The sequence below is a fragment of the Mus caroli genome, unplaced genomic scaffold (assembly GCF_978045245.1).
Source record: "Mus caroli unplaced genomic scaffold, Mus_caroli_1 scaffold_15, whole genome shotgun sequence".
NCBI lineage: Eukaryota > Metazoa > Chordata > Mammalia > Rodentia > Muridae > Mus > Mus caroli.
Window position 1 is genome coordinate 101,904,645 of NW_028227270.1, and position 19,508 is coordinate 101,924,152.

Below are 19,508 nucleotides of genomic sequence, written 5' to 3' on the forward strand. Positions count from 1 at the left end.
TGCATTTTGTAAATGTACAGAAAATGTTATATTCTTTTGTAAATGATGTGTAGCATGCATGCATCCTATGAACCTATGTATCTATCTACCATTCTTGGTTTTCTTTCTATCACTGTGACAAAATGTCATGGCCAAAAGCATCACACTGAGGAAAGAGTTCATTTAGCTGAGAGTCTATCATATGAAGAAACCAGGATCTCAAGGCAGGAAGTTAGAGGTAGGAACTAATGGAGTAGGAGTGGAGGAATGATGTTTATAGGTTTGCTTCCCATAGTTCACTCACCATACTTCTTTGTAGCCCCCAGGACTACCAGCACAGGAGTGGTAATGCTCATAGTGAAATGAGTGCTCCCACATCAATCAGCAACAAAGAAAATGCTACACTGATTTGCCAGTAGGCCAATCTAATGAACACATTTTCTCAATTAAGAGAATTCTTCCAAAATGTCTATAGCTTGTGTCCAGTTAACATAAAACTAAGTGTTATAAACATAAATTTGATCTTCTTCTTTTCTTCACATACATACATAAATACACAGAGAGAGGGAGAGGGAGATGGAGAGGGAAATGAGGAGAGAGAGGAGAAAGGGAAAGAAGGAGATGGGGATAGGGAGAGAGAAAGAGGGAAAGGGAAAGTGGGGGAGAGAGGGAGAGAGGTTTGTGTATAGATAACTTACCATCATATCTTTGCTACTGATCCTCTTACAGTTTGTAGACAGAACACCTACAAGAGAATAAACTCCCATAAAATGTCATTCCGAATTTAATTTTACTTCAAATTATCAATCATGATTCCATTTGAACACAACAATAATCCCCTAATTTATTGCCTTTTTCATGGCATAGTTTGTCTTTCGTCTTGTAGAAGCAGAGAAATAGTATCTAAAGTTGATGGAAGGACAAGTTTAGGGCAAGACTGAGCTACATTCTTATTAGTTGGCCCTGTTCAACTTTGCTTCCTCTCTGGTTGCTAAGAGAAGACAGAGCTAAGGCCAATCTAGGAGGCATGTGATGACCTCTGTAGACCTTTAGATTCATAGAGGTTCTTATGCACCCAGAATTACTAGTAACAGAGAAGGACTTAAATCTACTATGACTACAATTCAGATTTAATCACTTCCCATCACTGACCCAAGAGTAATCTAGAGCTCAGGACAAGAGAAAGAAGGGACAGAGGATTCTGTATATGCGTGTAAAGATGCTCAACACATATCTCTATGAAAGTATCCAATATATCATCCGGATTCGTGGAAAGATAATGTGTGTATTTGGTTTTGTCATGGAATACTTTGGTTTCTCCATCTATAGTAATTGAAAGTTTGGCTGGGTATAGGAGCCTGGGCTGGCATTTGTGTTCTTTTAGTGTCTGTATAACATCTGTCCAGGATATTCTGGCTTTCATAGTCTCTGGTGAGAAGTCTGGTATAATTCTAATAGGCCTGCCTTTACATGTTATTTGACCTTTTTCCCTTACTGCTTTTAATAGTCTATCTTTATTTAGTGCATTTGTTGTTCTGATTATTATGTGACAGGAGGAATTTCTTTTCTGGTCCAGTCTATTTGGAGTTCTGTAGGCTTCTTGTATGTTCATGAGCATCTCTTTATTTAGGTTTGGGAGTTTTGTTCTATAATTTTGTTGAAGAAATTTGCTGGCACTTTAAGTTGAAAATCTGCATTCTCATCTACTCTTTTTATCTGTAAGTTAGGTCTTATCATTGTGTCCTGGATTTCCTGGATGTTTTGAGTTGTGGAATCACCATGCCTGACCTAAAGCTGTACTACAGAGCAATAGTGATTAAAAACTGGATGGTACTGGTATAGCGACAGACAGGTAGATCAATGGAATAGAATTGAAGACCCAGAGATGAACCCACACAACTATGGTCACTTGATCTTTGACAAGGGAGCTAAAACCATCCAGTGGAAAAAAGACAGCATTTTCAAAAAATGGTGCTGTCACAACTGGTGGTTATCATGTAGAAGAATGTGAATTGATCCATTCCAATCTCCTTGTACTAAGCTCAAATCTATGTGGATCAAGGAACTCCACATAAAACCAGAGACAGTGAAACTTATAGAGGAGAAAGTGTGGAAAAGCCTCGAAGATATGGGCATAGGGGAAAAATCCTGAATAGAAGAGCAATGGCTTGTGCTGTAAGATCTAGAACTGACAAATGATACCTCATAAAATTGCAAAGCTTCAGTAAGGCAGAAGACACTGTCAATAAGACAAAAAGGCCACCAACAGATTGGGAAAGGATCTTTACCTATCCTAAATCAGATAGGGGACTAATATCCAACATACATAAAGAACTCAAGAAGGTGGACTCCAGAAAATCAAATAACCCCATTAAAAAATTGGGCTTAGAGCTAAACAAAGAATTCTCACCTGAGGAATACCGAATGGCTGAGAAGCACCTGAAAAAATGTTCAGCATCCTTAATCATCAGGGAAATGCAAATCAAAACAACCCTGAGATTCCACCTCACACCAGTCAGAATGGCTAAGGTAAAAAATTCAGGTGACAGCAGATGCTGGAGAGGTTGTGGAGAATGAGGTACACTCCTCCATTGTTGGTGGGATTGCAAGCTTGTACAACCACTCTGGAAATCAGTCTGGCGGTTCCTCAGAAAAATTGGACATAGTACTACCGGAGGATCCAGCAATACCTCTCCTGGGCATATATCCAGAAGATTTTCCAACTGGTAAGAAGGACACATGCTCAACTATGTTCATAGCAACCTTATTTATAATAGCCAGAAGCTGGAAAGAACCCAGATGCCCCTCAACAGAGGAATGAATACAGAAAATGTGGTACATTTACACAATGGAGTACTACTCAGTTATTAAAAAGAGTGAATTTATGAAATTCCTAGGCAAATGATGGACCTGGAGGGCATCATCCTGAGTGAGGTAACCCAATCACAAAAGAACTCATGTGATATGTACTCACTGATAAGTGGATATTATCCCAGAAACTTAGGATACCCAAGATATAAGATACAATTTGCTAAATGCTTGACACTCAAGAAGAACAAAGACCAAAGTGTGGACACTTTGCCCCTTCTTAGAATTGGGAACAAAACACCCATGGAAGGAGTTACAGAGACAAAGTTTGGAGCTGAGACAAAAGAATGTACCACCTAGAGACTGCCATATCTGGGGATCCATCCCATAATCAGCTTCCAAATGCTGACACCATTGCATACACTAGCAAGATTTTGCTGAAAGGACCCAGATATAGCTGTCTCTTGTGAAAATATGCCGGGGCCTAGCAAACACAGAAGTGGATGCTCACAGGGCCACCAATGGAGGAGCTAGAGAAAGTACATAAGGAGCTAAAGGGTTCTGCAACCCTATAGTTGGAACAACATTATGAATTAACCAGTACCCCGGAGCTCTTGACTCTAGCTGCATATGTATCAAAAGATGGCCTAGTCGGCCATCACTGGAAAGAGAGGTCCACTGGACTTGCAAACTTTATATGCCCCAGTACAGGGGAATGCCAGGGCCAAAAAGTGGGAGTGGGTGGGTAGGGGAGTGAGGAGGGAGGGTATGGGGGACTTTTGGGATAGCATTGGAAATGTAAATGAGGAAAATACCTAATAAAAAATATTAAAAAAAAGAAAGAAATTAACACAGAGACCTACAATTGGACAATGTGCAGAGAGTAAGAGACTTTAGAGCATTCAGTCCTAAGAGGGATGTCTTGTCCAAGCCCTGCCTTCAAGGCTAAAGGATCTTTGTGGAAGAGACAGAAAGATTGTAAGAGCCAGAGGTAATAGACAATTTCAAGGAAATGGTGTCTTCCAGACATAAGGCGCATTGGTCTTGCAAACTTTATATGCCCCAGTACAGGGGAACGCCAGGGCCAAGAAGTGGGAGTGTGGGGAAAGGTTTGGGGGACTTATGGGGTAGCATTGGAAATGTAAATGAAGAAAATATCTAATTAATAAAAAAAGAAAGTATCCAATATAAACATTTGAAATACAAAATCCTAATTTATTTGATGAAAGGAATTAAGCAACCAATTTGAATATTTAAGCAAATAAAAATAAGAAAAATATCCCTCTACCAATCAGTGTGCACCTCAAAAGGCATTAATTTGTCACTCTTCTTTGATTTTAAGATGAATATAAATCTCTTCAGAATGTAGCTCAAATTCAAATGCTCTCAAGTTAAATGGACTCCACCTCAATCATTGAGACTGAATGAAAGGACTTTCCTAAAATGTGGCCGTTTGTTGGAGACAGAACTATCTACTTAATAACTAGTCCAAGCTAGTAATATACGATCCAGACTCAGTGCCTTAAAGTTTCTAACCAATCCTCCTAAAGTCCAGGTCTTCTTTATTCCTGTTAAGTATCTCAGAATCAATGTGCTTTCTTCCCTCCCTGCATAAGGTATTGATACAGGCCCTCCATCTCTTGGTCAGATTAATATAGGCCTGCTGGCCACTAAAACTCCATCACTGCACCTACTTCATGCCTTTGTAATCCTTGACACACTGTCTTCTACTTGAAACCATGTCTTCTAGACTGGTCCTCAACTTCTACATTGTTGGTGGGATTGCAAGCTGGTACAACCACTCTTTAAATCAGTCTGGTGGTTCCTTAGAAAATTGGACATAATACTACCAGAAGGTCCAGTAATTCCTCTCCTGGGCATATACCCAGAAGAAGTTCCAACTGGTAATAAGAGCACATGCTCCACTATGTTCATAGCAGCCTTATTTATAATATCCAGAAGCTGGAAAGAACCCAGATGTCCCTCAACAGATGAATGGATACAGAAAATGTAGTACATTTGCACAATGGAGTACTACTCAGCTATTAAAAACAATGAATTTATGAAATTCTTGGGCAAATGGATGTATCTGGATGATATCATCCTGAGTGAGGTAACACAATCACAAAATAACTCACTTGATATGCACTCACTGATAAGTGGATATTAGCCCATAAACTTAGAATACCCAAGATACAATTTGCAATACACGAGAAAATCAAGAAGAAGGAAGACCAACATGTGGATACTCCATTCCTACTTAGAATAGGGAACAAAATACCCATGAAAGGAGTTACAGAGACAAAGTTTGGAGCTAAGACGAAAGGATGGACCATCTAGAGACTACCCAAACTGGGGATCCACCCCATAATCAGCCACTAAATGCAGACACTCTTGCATATGCCAGCAAGATTTTGCTGACAGGACCTTGATATAGCTGTATCTGGTGAGGCTATGCCAGTGCCTGGCAAATATATAAGTGGATGCTCACAGTCATCTATTGGATGGAACACAGAGCCCCCAATGGAGGAGCTAGAGAAAGTACTCAAGGAGCTGAAGGGGTCTGTAACCCTATAGGCAGAACAACAATATGAAATAACCAGTGCCCCCAGAGCTCATGTCTCTAGCTGCATATGTAGCAGAAGATGGCCTAGTCAGCCATTATTGGGAAGAGAGGCCCCTTGGTCTTGCAAACTTTATATGCCCCAGCACATGGGAATGCCAGGGCCAAGAAGTGGGAGTGGGTGGGTAGGGCAGCAGGGTGGGGGGAGGGAATAGGGGACTTTCAGGATAGCATTTGAAATGTAAATGATGAAAATATCTAATAAAAAATTGAAAAAAAAAAGAAATTCACATTTAAAAAACGGAAAAGAAAGAAACCTAATGTAATCTCATATCAAGCTTCTCAGGCAAAATATTTCTCTTTTCTTTCAGGAATATCCCGAGCTTTTGTCCCCGCCGGCAAGAACACACTCAGGACAACCAGAATCTTCTGCGGCAAAGCTTTATTGCTTACTTCTCAGGAAGATCCCGACCCCAGAAAATGGAGTCCCTTATATAGCGCTCAGCCATGACGTTTCAGCACCTGATGTGGCATGACAGCTCTTGATTCCTTGCTCGCCCATCACACCACTATTACACCCCGAGAATGGGCAGTGACTAGGAGTGAGTTCACTCTTGCACTTGCGCACAAGGCTTGTTTACTAGTTAGTCACAGCGGAGGCCAGCGCCATCTTATAATGGTGATTGCTCACGGCTCTCCACAGCGATTGCTCGCTGCACGGCTTTCCACACAGGAAAAATATACTTCTTTTGACAGAGAGAATATTTTGCTATTAAAAATGCCATTAGAAAAACAAAAAAAGAAAATTTTAAATGATATATATAGTAAATGTTTGCTTAGATATAGAAGAAAATACTTGAATATAATTAAATTCTCTCTTGAAAATTGGCTCTCTACATCAAAACCACAAAAACACATACTGTAAGCTTCTTGACTTACCATCTCCAAATCCATATTCAAATGAAATAATACTGAATGAGTCTCGGGGTGCTTAACCTGACCTCTAATCCTATCATGACTGAGACAGAGGAATCTAGATATATTTGAAACTGCATTACAAAATAGTATTTTACTTGCATGCCCAATAGGAAAAGCAAGATAGGAAGAAGTAAGAGAGAGACAGAGACAGAGACAGAGACAGAGACAGAGACAGAGACAGAGACAGAGACAGAGACAGAGACAGAGACAGAGACAGAGAAGGAAACAGGAAGAGGAAGGATCTTGAATCATATCCTATAAATTAAGTGTTATTAGTAATAAATAAGAGCATTAACTATATACTTTTATATAACTAAGTTGATACTATTAGAAATCAAGATTCTAAACCAAGATTAAAGAAAAGATTGCTAGAGATAGGAATGGGGTTTTCCAATGACAGAAAAAATGGTGACTTCTGTTAATCGATGGCTTTGTTGGTGAGTTACTGAATTTCTCCATGGTCATACCTCATGTGCGTTTACCTCACTTCCACTCATAGTCCTGACCTGCATTACTCAGATTCCACCATGGTCTTTTTCTATGTGGTGAAGCTCAGTTTGACCTGATAATGAATAACTGTTAATCTTGTTTTTACTTGGACTGAGAAGATTTCTTAATGTATTTTAACTAACACTTTCATGGTAAGTGAAATGCCCTTTTAAAGAACTGAATTTTTGGTTTTGAGCCTCAAATTTCTTTGATTCTTTTTTTTTTTTAAACATGCCTTAAGTCTACAGAGTGAGTTCCAGGACAGCCAGGACTATACAGAGAAACCCTGTCTCAAAAAAAAAAAAAACAAAAACAAAAACAAAAACAAAAAAAAACAAAAAAAACAAAAAAAAAAAAACCTCTTATGTTTTTAAACTTATGGCCAGGCACTTTGTATAGTTTTATAGCATAATAGATTCACTATATCAAATGATTTGTTGTTGTCTTAGTCAGGGTTTCTATTCCTTCACAAACATCATGACCAAGAAGCAAGTTGGGGAGGAAAGGGTTTATTCAACTTACACTTCCATACTGCTGTTCATCACCAGGAAGTCAGGACTGGAACTCAAGCAGATCAGAGAGCAGGAGCTGATGCAGAAGCCATGGAGGGAGGTTCTTACTGGCTTGCTCAGCCTGCTCTCTTATAGAACCCAAGACTACCAGCCCAGAGATGGTCCCATCCACAAGGGGCCTTTCTCCCTTGATCACTAATTGAGAAAATGCCTTGCAGCTGGATCTCATGGAGGCATTTCCTCAACTGAAACTCCTTTTTCTGTGATAACTCCAGCTGTGTCAAGTTGACACAAAACTAACTCTTACAGTTGTATTTCTCCTGGTATAATTAATTTGGCCCAATATATTAGAAATATGAAAGGGGGATGAAGAGATATTGAGAATCATGAAAAAGGTTTTCCTTTTATATTGTTTTGAGTATAAAATGTCTTTCTATGATGTGTCCCGCTGTTTTCTAGGTATTGTACCTTGGAAAACAAAAGTCCCAGGAAAGCATTGCTATCAATTTCCTGCCTATTTAGTAGTGTGAATAAAAGGAGTTAACATCATGAAAGGTGTACATTCTTCCAAAGGTGAATATTCACCTTCTGCTTCCCAGAGAAGTAGAGCAGGAGTCTCATTGTCTGTGCTGTCCTAGGATAGGTAACTGCACATAACAGTGAGTGATGTTGGTGGTCTGGGTGGAAACTGTTTCTTTCTTTATTATTTTAAACAATTTTTTATTAGATATTTTCTTCATTTACATTTCTAATGCTATCCCAAAAGTCCCTATACCCTCCTCCTGCCCTGCTTCCCAAACCACCCAGTCCTGCTACCTGGCTCTGGCATTTCCCTGTACTGGGGCTGGTAATCTTTACAAGACCAATGGCCTCTCCTCCCAATGATGGCCGACTAGGCTATCTTCTGCTACATATGCAGCTAGAGACAGGAGCTAAGGGGGTACTGTTTAGTTTATATTATTGTTCCTCCTATAGGATTACAGACCCCTTCAGCTCCTTGAGTACTTTCTCTAGCTCCTCCATTGTGGATGGAAACGGTTTCTATGCAGATCCAGTCCTGCATCTGTGCAACTCTGCAAGTATGCCTACATCAGCATTGCCATTGGAGGTTATCGGGGAGACTGACGTGAAGCCAAAGGTTACTCATGCTAAGAAACAGTGGAGGGAACTCTCCCCAATGTTTGTTCTTGGGACAGGACCTTAGGCATTAGATGGTTCAAACTCTGATAATTTCCTGTCTCAGTAATAAAGGTGCATGTACTCTGAACCATCAGCTAAGGTTAAGAAAGGCTTCATCATAACGATTTAAGCTGAGTTGACAGCTTGTTCCCTAAAATTATGACAAAGACAGTAAATGAAACTAGTTCTCTGAATAAGCATCCAACCCAGGGTAGATGTTAGCCCTAATTACAGACAGGATTATCACAGTATCTGATTCATATGTGTCACAATGTCATACTCTGAAAACTTAGCTCAAATGTTCCATTTATACTAATGGTTACCCTAGAACTGGAAAAATAAGGCCAAGTGCCCACTGCCTACTTTGTACCTAGCCTGTGCAACAAAGCTAAGGGATATTTTGTCTCTGTGTTCATATTTCTGAACATTTATTTTTTGATTCTAGTCTGTTGTGTACTTGATACTTCTGTTAATATTTTCAGTTAAGCCTTTCTCAGAGGACTTTGATACCATTTTCCTCCTGGGGTAGATGCTGTTCAGTGAATCGCAAGTAGCACAGCTGTCCTTGGTTATCTGTTTCTGTGACTTCCTATAGCACATTGCTCTTGCTCACACCTTCATTCTCCTATGCTACTTTGTTCAGGACACAGCTTTGTTCCTTTTTTTTAATCCACATAGAAAATAAATCAAAAGCTAATTGAACACTTATATCAAGTGCTAGAGAAAAAAGTTGTGATGGGATGATAACATGATACTGGGACACATCTCGACTTTTCTGTTCTTTTCTTGGGTCCAGTGTCTTTGCAGCTCTGGGAAGCAGATTCCATTCTGCTCAGCTGAGCATGGTGAGCAGCAATCACAGCAAGCCGAGCATCCATCATCACAGAAGCTGTTTCAGGACCACTTCCAGTACAGGAGGTTTTCTTTCTAATAGCTGTGGTCTTTTGAAAGCGAGCAAAAACTGGCTGTGTTTTAACTGCTCCTATGTTGTCTTCTAACGCCTTAGCCACATTTTGTGCTGCCCCAAACAGAGGAGGTTTGACTTTAACCATTTTCCAGGAAGCAACTACATAGAGCAGATAACCAAAAGAAGCTTGAGAAAGTAAAACTGAGTTGAGCCACAGCAAAGCCTTTCTATCTCTCTGCCCCCAGCACTTGCTGAGGCTTTGGGCTGCCAGGTGGACTCCAGCAGGAAGATGCTAAGAGGCTTTACACCACAAGAGACATGCCTGTTGCAGTTGACCAATGATATCAAGACTCCTGCCTATTGTCAGTTCCCAGGCATGGCATCTGTTTCCTAGTGCTGACATAGCCATGCCTCTGCTTAGAGGCTAAGAACAGGGCCTGGGGAGGTCTAGTCTGTTCAGGAGTATCAGGAAGTAGATCTGAATGCAATTTCATATTTCTTAATACTAAGAATTTCTCTCTCTGTGTTTGTATCTGTGTATGTATGTATGTATTCATATATGTATGTATGTTTATATGTATGTATGTGTGTATGTATAGCCCAAATGATGCATACCCTCTCAGTAGTTCCTCACAGAGCCTCTTCCTTTCCCTCCCTTCTCCTCTGAGAAGGTGAGACCTCCTTAGGTATCCCCCAACCTTGGTGTATCAAGTCTATGCAGGACTAGGACACATCCTCTCCCTTGGAGCCCAGTCAAAGCAACCTTTTGGGGGAATGGATACTACAGTCCGGCTGTAGCTTTAGAGGAGAGTCTCTGCTCTACTTACTGGGGTACCCACATGAAGACTGAATTTCTGTCTGTTGCATATAATAAGGCAGTCCACATATGCACTTTGGTTGGTGGATCAATCTCTGAGACATCCCATGAGTCTAGTGTAGTTGACTTTGTTAGTCTTCCTATAGTGCTCCTATCCCCTTCAGGGCCTTCAATCATTGCCCTTATGGAAGCATAAGGGTCCCCAAGCTCCATCCAGTGTTTAGCTATGGGTATCTGCATCTGTTAGCTGCTAGGTAGAGCCTCTCAGAGGACAACCATGCTAGACTCCTGTCGCCAAGCATAACAGAGTATCATTAGTAATGTCAGAGATTGGCACTTGCCCGTGGGATGGGTCTCAAGAAGGGCTTGATTTTGGTTGGCCTTCCTCCACTCTCTGCTCCATCCTTGTCCATGTATTTCTTTTTGACAGGACAGATTTTGGGTTGAAAGTCTTATTGGTGGGCTGGTGTCCTTATCCCTCAACTGGGGATCTTACCTTGCTACAGAAGGTGGCCTCTTCAGGTTACATGTCCTCACTGCTAGGCATCTTGGGTAAGGACACCTGCATTTTCTCCTGGGACCCTCCCCCATCCCAGGTCTCTGGAACTTCCTAGATTTTCTCCCCTCTCACCGCTGGCAGCAGAAGATTACCATTCATTCTCCTGGTCTTCTGGGCCTCTTTCTTGTCTCTCCCCACATCTAATCCTGCCTCTCCATTCTCCTTCCCTCCCCTCTCCTACTCAGGTACCTCTGCTTTTACACCTCTCTCTGCTACACTTTCAAAATAAATGATTTCCTTGTTTGTAATAGGTGTATAGTATTCCATTGTGTAAATGAACCACACTCTCTGTATCCATTATTTGTCTAGGAGACATCTGGGCTGCTTTAAGTTTCTGACTCTTACAGATAAGGCTGCAATGAACATATAGTGGAGTAACATACCCTTATAATTTTGGGAACATCTTTGGGGTATATGCCCAATAGTTGGGTCTTCAGGTAGAACTATTTCCAATTTTCTAAGAAATTACCAGATAGATTTCCAGAACAATTGTACACGTTTGCAATACAACCAGCAGTGGAGGAGTGTTTGTGTTCCTCCTATTTCACATCCTTGCCAGCATGTGCTGTCGATTGTGTGAGAATGTGGAGATAATTCATTCTCTTAAGCCAGGAAATTCTTGTTGTTTTCCACTGGAAGCAGGGTGGCTGTTCTAGTTACAGCAAGTGTCACAATTACAATTATTCTGAAGTACAAGTGGAAGGATGGGGGAGTAAGAATGACAAACCAATGGCATAGAGTAATCATGAGGAATAAAGAGATGAACTCACAAGACTTTAAGGAAATAATCACTATCTTAAGGAAGCAATGGGTGTTTTTATATGTTGTGGGGTTTTTGATTGTCTATCCCTAAAAGATAGGGTATGGGCTGCATCTATGTGCACACTCAGTGTGGGTCTTTTGTGCCCTCTCCCTCCACACAGTGGAGATCAGAGAAATCTGGCTTCAAATCATGAATGCTTCTTCAAAAAGCAATCTTGGTAGTGAGATCAACCCTCTAGTCTGTGAACTGTGGGCCATAATTGTATCTATCTTAAAGGGCTGTTGGATGATCTGGGGTTGCTTGGTGTTCAGTACAGTATATGGTATTATAGTACTTCCCCATCCTTCCCATGTTGAAGAATAGAAATAACTATCAGTGCCTCTGTGTGTGTGTGTGTGTGTGTGTGTGTGTGTGTGTGTGTTATTCATTCTCTCAAAGACAGAGTCACGGGCCTATAACAGGACTCTCAAGGGCTTGTTTGCACTTGCTGTTGCTAATTCACTAAACAATTCTAGGAGACAGAATATTATCACTTCAGCTTATAGAGGGAAGCTGTGCTACAGGGAGTTTAGTACCTGAGGTCACTTGCCTTCATCACTTTTTCCTCTCTAGAATTCTGATAGCACTCAGGAGACAGTCTGAGGATCTGAAAGCATACTACTGTGAAATACAGGCACAGAGAGCATGAGTTGTGTTAGACATTTGTTCATTGCTATATCAATTGCCAGTGGCTCCTCCCACACCCACTGTCCTAAGAAATGTCAGGACCGCAGATTCAGAACCAAGCTTAGGAATATGTTTTTTTGTTGTTGTTGTTGTTGTTGGGTTTTTTGTTCGTTTGTTTGGTTGGTTGGTTGGTTTGATTTTGGTTTCTCTGTATAGCCCTGGCTGTCCTGGAACTTACTTTGTAGACCAGGCTGGCCTTGAACTCAGAAATCCACCTGCCTCTGCCACCGGAGTGCTGGGATTAAAGGCATATGCCACCAAGCCTGGCACAGGAATGTGTTTTTAGACTCTTGTTACTGTCACCAAATACCATGACAATTGTCATGTTGTTTGATACCACAACTTTCAATGTTACTAAATGAAAGTAAAGACTGACAAAAGTAGACTTCTAATTTTTAAAAATATATATTGTCCATAATGTGAAATACAAGGCACAAAATCAAACAGTAAAGAAGGCTCTTCAGGTTGTCTAGAGTGGGGGGTCTTCATGGAGTTAGCTGGTTCAAGAGCAACAAGGGCTACAGGTAAACTCTGTAGGCTATGGGTACTAGAATTTTGATGTTTCAGACTTCTGGGGGAGGGGACTTCTGGAGTGGATGGAATCAGGAAGGAGGTCATCTCAATTATAGAGAAGTTGCAGAAATTGCACACAAAAGTTCAGAAAATGTTTATGCAACATGAGCACGAGACTTTATATAGAAGTGAAAGCCAACAAGAGAAGGCAGTTGGATCTCCTTAAGGCACCTTTATAACAGTGAGGATGAAATCCAGCTGACTTGCTGTACCACCACTCGTTTCTTTAGGACCTCTTCTCATTGCAACAGACAGATGTTCTTCTAAGCAGAGAGAAGCTGATAATGGCCAAGTAGATCACACTCTTGAGGAGCAGGAGAAGGTAGGTGTAGTAGGCAGAGGTGCTCATGAACTGGAGCTGCAGCACATCTAAAAGAGTTCTTTAATTAGCTCCATCTGTCTTTTTGATGGCATAGTACATGTTACTAATGAGGGAATAATAAGTATTAATTTCTTTTTTTAAGGTATTAATTTCTGATGACTTACATTGAGTAACAGCTATCCTCATTCAAACCTGAAAGTCAGCACTCACCATTCACAAGAAGACCACAGATAGGGAGATCAAACTTGGAAAGCAGCCTGTCTAAACCCTTCAGTGCCCATAACAAGTGAGTAAGTAAATGACTTTAAAAGCCTGGCTTATCTTTTATCATGTTTTCTTTGATGGTTAAAAATAAGAGACATATGAATAAATAAAGTTTTTTGTTAATATAGGTTAGGTTCTACCACTGTGCCCCTCATTAAAGTCTATACTTGAATTGGTAATTCGCTATGATGCTGTGATGTCCCTGCAGTGACATACTAGTTGTAAATATCACCATCTATTCTGTAACACCCAGACATTGAGATATTTTTAAATTATTCATGGCAGCTCACATACTCAAAAGGAAAAGCACTATCATATGTCACAAAGGTAAACATATATATGTAAACCTACCATTTTTATCTTGCCAGCAAGTTGTAGGCTTAGTACTCACAGCAACTAAAGAAATGGCAATAAGAACTTGTTAATATGGACATTATTTGACAGTCCTTTGTGTGTCTGTGAATACACATGTATCTTCATATAAATGAATACATAGATGTCCTTACATAGAAGTGTATTAAAACATGAGCCCCATAGTTACATAATTAAATATATCTAATTATAGGAATTAGTATAGTTCTATGTAATTCAGTACAAACCGTTCATATGTTATGTTTCTGTATACAGATAAGTAGAAATTGAAAAAGAGTACTTTTTTTTTCCTTTTTTGCCCTAAAAGATGTAATAGAGTGTCTAAACAATCTTTATAGAAGAGCAGCCACATCTTTCTAAACCAAGGATCCTCCCAAAACAACTGTGCAAAGTTCACTGACCATGGAAGAGACTGAGGATTTCAGAGGAGAAACGTGACAGTAAACAGCAAGCAGCTAACAGCTTTCATATCTGTTCATTCCTTGCAGTTTCAGAAGGTCCCTGGAGCCTTGGGACTATTGTTTGTTACCAGCAGTTGTGGCATACAATGAATTACAAACCGTGAAGCCCTCTGCCTAGATGTGCATCTCTGTACCTCATTGAATCAAGGGGATGCTGTGGGATCTTACACCTGAATTATTCTGAGTAATTTGGAAAGAGTATGCATTCTTCAATGTACATGCCCTCCATGTTGGGACGCTGGCTAATCCTGGTCTACCCTGACACATCCCTTCACAACCCTACATTTTGTAGCACAGAATGAGCTTCCCAACATGCAGAGATGGCAAGAGATGCATTAATTACAGCCATTAATTACATGCTTGCAAACAGGATCCTCACTCAGTCTTTAACTACGACATTCTATCTGAAAGTGATACATATAGCAATAAAAATATGAGATTGTCAAGGCTGCTAGGTCCACTCCTGTTTTTATAATAGGCTTTGACTCTTTCATTTGAATATATAGTTGACTAAGGCATCAGTTTTTAAGGCATCATTTTTTGAACATTGACCTGTGTACATAATAAGAGTAAACAACTTTGCTTGCTTGGCAGAACATTCCTATTTATGGCATCAAAGGTGAAAACTCAAGTTTAGCATTTATCATGTACTTAATTGATTGTTGATTTAACATGTCACTTATTTATAATTCAATTAACAGTCCCAGGGATAACGATGGGGTGGGCGGAGTGTGTGTGTATCATTAGATGTGGGTATTTTGGGTAATGACACTACAGCTTAGAAAGCTTCAGCAAAAGATTTCTACTTTTCTCCCAAAACCTCAGCCAGCCTAGTACTATGGTAAAATAAATACAAGGTGAAATAAAGGCATTGGCCCCATTAAATGTCACAACAATTTTTATTGATACATTGTAGTAAAAGTTTGGTTATTTCCAAACACATTCTCTAGAAAGTTCTATTTCAAAGGATGTATGCACATACCTTTCTTTATTGAAGGAAAGAAAATCTCTTGATCTACTCCTCCTTTGTTGTTCTCGTGTTTGACAATACATCTGTGCTCTTTCCCCATTGACCTTTCAGGCACAGTAAGCCAGCTAAACTTCATGTATGTGTCGTTAGTCTTCAGCGTATCACCTTCCTGGGAGTCCAGGATAGTATTGCCATTCTTTTCTTTCCAATACACCCTTATGACATCGGGAAAGAACTTTTCAAGGAGACAAAGGTATGTCCCAGTCTTATGGAGATTTGTTTCAGCAACAGAAGGAAGAAAAATAGTGGGCTTGGGGGAAATGTCTGCATCAAGCCTTTTGTCTGTGAGAGAAAAATGGAAAATTAATAAAGATAATAATGATGGTAATCACTATGATTGAGATAGAGTCTCATGTAGCTCAGTGTAGAATCAAACTTGGAATGTACTTGTGGGTGATCCTTCTGCATTTGCCTCCCAAGTGCTAGGATTACAGACTAAATTAGACACAGACACTAAATCCAGTCACTCAAAATAATATTATATAAACACAAATACGAATCGTTAAGAACAATTTATTTCTTCACATACCTTTATTTCTCATGGTGAAGCATAATTTATGGAGGAGACCAAGTTGTGTTTATGATTACCATACAGAAGAAGCTTTCGTATCATCTCTAACATAGTTCCCTGTCCCCCATGTGTTACTTTGGTCCTTGGCTATGCCATTTAGTGCAACCCACTGTTTATTTAGCTGATGCTACAATGAGCTCTGCATTTCTTATATCTCAGTGAAATCGATGTAAGTAGCTTTTATTTTTTTTGTACCTGTATATAGTCATTTATGTAAAAGAATTATCCCTCCATGTTTCTGCTGTGGTTTGGACAATGTGCCCATTGCTTTATTTACAACATCACCTTTGTTTCTCTCAAAGTCTAGCTGTTCTCCTGTCCTACTTTCATTACAGCTTGCTGTTCCTTTGTCTTACTTGGTAGGCACTGAGCACAAAGTTTCCCCTGTTCTCTAGGAGTAAGCGGAGAAGTGTTCCATGTCTGAGTTCAAAGCTCAGACTTGTTCACAGCACACTTGATTGGGAGAAAAATGAAGGTGTCTGTCTCTTAAGTCTATCACCATCTTGACTGTAATAATGAACCCCTCACCAATGTCAAATGCTTTAATAATGACTTCCCATACATATGAATGTTTAATGGAAGTCCAGATGTCTGCAAACCTTGCTAGAATGTTTGCACACTGCTCTCCAGCAATAGCATGTGTAATTGTAGTCTCCTGGAAAGTGCTTCTGGAAGTCCTGCTTACAGCCCTCTTCTTTCTAAAGATTACCACCTTAACCTCAATATGGCCAGCTTTGCCTTCCCCCAATTACCTTGAAAATATATTCCTTCAGTATCCACTTACGATATCCCCTTTCATTCCTACACCAAAGGTGGAGGAACACCACAGTGATTCAAATAATTTCAAAACTACTATATTAGTCTAGTGTCTCTGATTATTCAGATTGGAGAGACATGATGTTCTGAAATTCTTACAAGAATAGCACTTCTATCCTGACCTAAGTGATTCATAATAAGTTCTGTTAGCTGCTTTATTTTTCATAAAATATATCTTTAATTGCAACCCAATTCAACCTCAGTACATCAATGAAAACAAAATGAAAGAAGATGAGAACACTAATTAAAAAGAATAAAATTCAGGGGTTATCAACATGGCTGCTAGCAACACATTTTTCTATGATTCATGCTCGAATGAAACATTGTCATTCCATGAGTAAAAGCTTTGTTATTAATCATAAAATTGGTGGGTGGTCTTTGCAATTAAATCTAGGTCAAATAAGGAGAGAAATGGTGTTCTTTACCCACAAGCTACAGTCTATTTTGTGATAGTATACCTGTGTTCCCAATCTACCATCACAAGAAGCCTGATGCTCTAGGATAGCAAAAGAAGAGATGGTTAGGCCTAGAGTGTGTACCAGTGCACGGAATACTTCATTTCTGCTGTGCACAACAGTGGCTCTGCACCCAGTCAGCAGTGCAACACATGAAACTGGATCTTTTATAGAATGTTCTGGTACAATCTGGCTTCAGTCATCTCATACCAAACTATTTTGCAGTTGCTTGCTGGCTTGCTTTTTCATGAAAACTGAATAAATTAGTATCATAAGACTGGTCCTCAGAGACATCTAAGGACAAGGTTATCTGCTTGACCTCATAGGCTAAGAGTCCCGATGTGCCTGTGAAATCAAATGTTATGATTTAGTGGTAGTATATAGGTGGGCTTGTTTTATGACCATTTCTTTGCATTTCTCAAAATAAATGCCAGGAACACACATTTCATATGCCCCCTTGGCAGTCAGAGGACAGCCGTGGTCAAGTGCTCAATTACAGTTTGTTTCAGACAAGATGTCCTTGCTATTTTCCACTTCACATTTCAGTGTAGCAAGTCTCTGACCTCCTAGAGCTTTCCATGTCCCAGGATTCCACCTCACCTTAGGAGCACATGTAGATACTGCTGTACACTAACTGAGCATTCAAATCCTGATCCTCATACGCATGTAGCAAGTATTTCATCTACCAAGTCACCTCCACGGCTACTTCTCTAACTTTACAATGGAATAAATTATCACATTTGAAAATTGCTGGGCTTCATTGTCAGTCAATAAAACAGGTGCTGAAGTATGTTTTATTTTAGTCTCTGAACATAAAATTTAGTGCTTCTATTGCTGAAGGCTCTTCAGTTACTCCACACTCCTTGTTTATGTCTCTCATACCAGAATAGAAAGAGCACAGACTCCTTAGTTGTAGTCAAGTAGCCTGACCTCTCTGGACAGCAATGGCCAAACTAGGAATAACAGCAAAGATGCTGAGACTGGAGCTTGCAGCACCTGCACTCCAGCCTCTCTTCCTGCTTTACTCTACAGAATATAAAGAATATGTCCCTGCAGAAATAAGCTTCGTGCCAGGGTCAAGCACTTGGATGAATTAGCATATAATCCACAACATCTGAAATTTATCTTGTGAACATGTAAAACACACAGCAATATTTTACTATTTATATGAATATACAAATTTGGCTCTGTTGATATTAAATGGAGACAAAACTGAAACAAAGTCACATCATGTTTAAGTGTAATCATGAATCTCAGGACTGAACACACTCTGCCTTGAAATGTGGGCCATGTTCACATAGGTTGAGAAGTCTTATTCTACTTTTTCTAGGGTTTTTCCAGAAGTTTCTGAATTCGTTCCCTTAAAGGGTTGTCATTTATAGATCAGTTCATACCCTAGAATGCAATATAGAGTTAATTGAGATTTCTTTTTCATAGAGAAATTAAAGCAGGAACCATGTATTTAGCTATAACTACTGATAATTCGACAATAAAAGTGTTCTTATAAAAAGCCTAGTAGAAGAAATTGAGTGGACAAAAGTAGTTTGTGTCAACTACAAATTTTAACAGAGAAATCTCCAAATAATATTTCAAGACTGAGAGTGACATAAATTGGGACCTGTCACAATCTACGTGTAAGGAGTCAGACAAATAAGACAGGGATTTATTCATGTTCTACATTAATTTACTGTGTATTATGATCAAAACCAATTAGGATTTCATAGTTTGTCTGGAGAAAGTTATATTTCAAAATACATATAAGAGTCATCATCAAAACTCCAGTTCTGAGGACTCACACTTAAAATACCTTTAACAGTAGTATCTTGAAGCAAAAGTTTATCCCAATAGTCTATACGTCTGACCCTCAAAATAACTTCCACTTACTCTTTTCATGTGTGAATATTCTAAACACAGAACTTCTATGTTTTCTGGAGGGAAAGAAGAAACCATTTACAAAGTAGTTTTGTTGTCATATTCAGAATATAACCTCAAAAATGACTCAGGCTAAGAACATTGTAGTCAGGTACAGTAGATAATAGTAGATTTCTATTTTTTTATGCAACCATATATGTTATTTTCATCACTGGAATAAAGCAGAATAAAAGTTACTTACCGGAGGGAATTACTATGAGCTTAGTTCCTTCTGCAAATACCTTGTGAAAGCCCGAGCTATCACAGTGCTCACAGCTTCTACAAAAATCTGAACCTTCTACACATATTTATGTCCTGAGAAACAGGCTAAAAATTTGTCCTGACAAACAGATATTTTGGGTTCCTTAGAAAGTCATTGCATATAAATTGTGTGGTATCTGATATCTTGCAATCTTCTTTACAAAATAAACTCATATACTGTTCTTCCTGGAG

At 39.5% G+C, this 19,508-nt stretch overlaps 1 protein-coding gene across 1 annotated transcript in view; it reads right to left on the minus strand.

Moving 5' to 3' along the window:
• Window positions 1-13,014: 13,014 nt before the first annotated feature.
• Window positions 13,015-19,508, minus strand: part of Tarp (TCR gamma alternate reading frame protein) — a 33,121-nt gene continuing 26,627 nt past the window's right edge. The window contains exons 3-6 of the mRNA XM_085830807.1: window positions 19,258-19,309; window positions 15,255-15,584; window positions 13,791-13,835; window positions 13,015-13,222 (exon numbers count right to left, since the gene is read on the minus strand). Coding sequence (XP_085686933.1) covers window positions 13,080-13,222; window positions 13,791-13,835; window positions 15,255-15,584; window positions 19,258-19,309 — 570 coding nt within the window. The 3' untranslated portion in view covers window positions 13,015-13,079. The remainder of the gene's footprint in view (window positions 13,223-13,790; window positions 13,836-15,254; window positions 15,585-19,257; window positions 19,310-19,508) is intronic.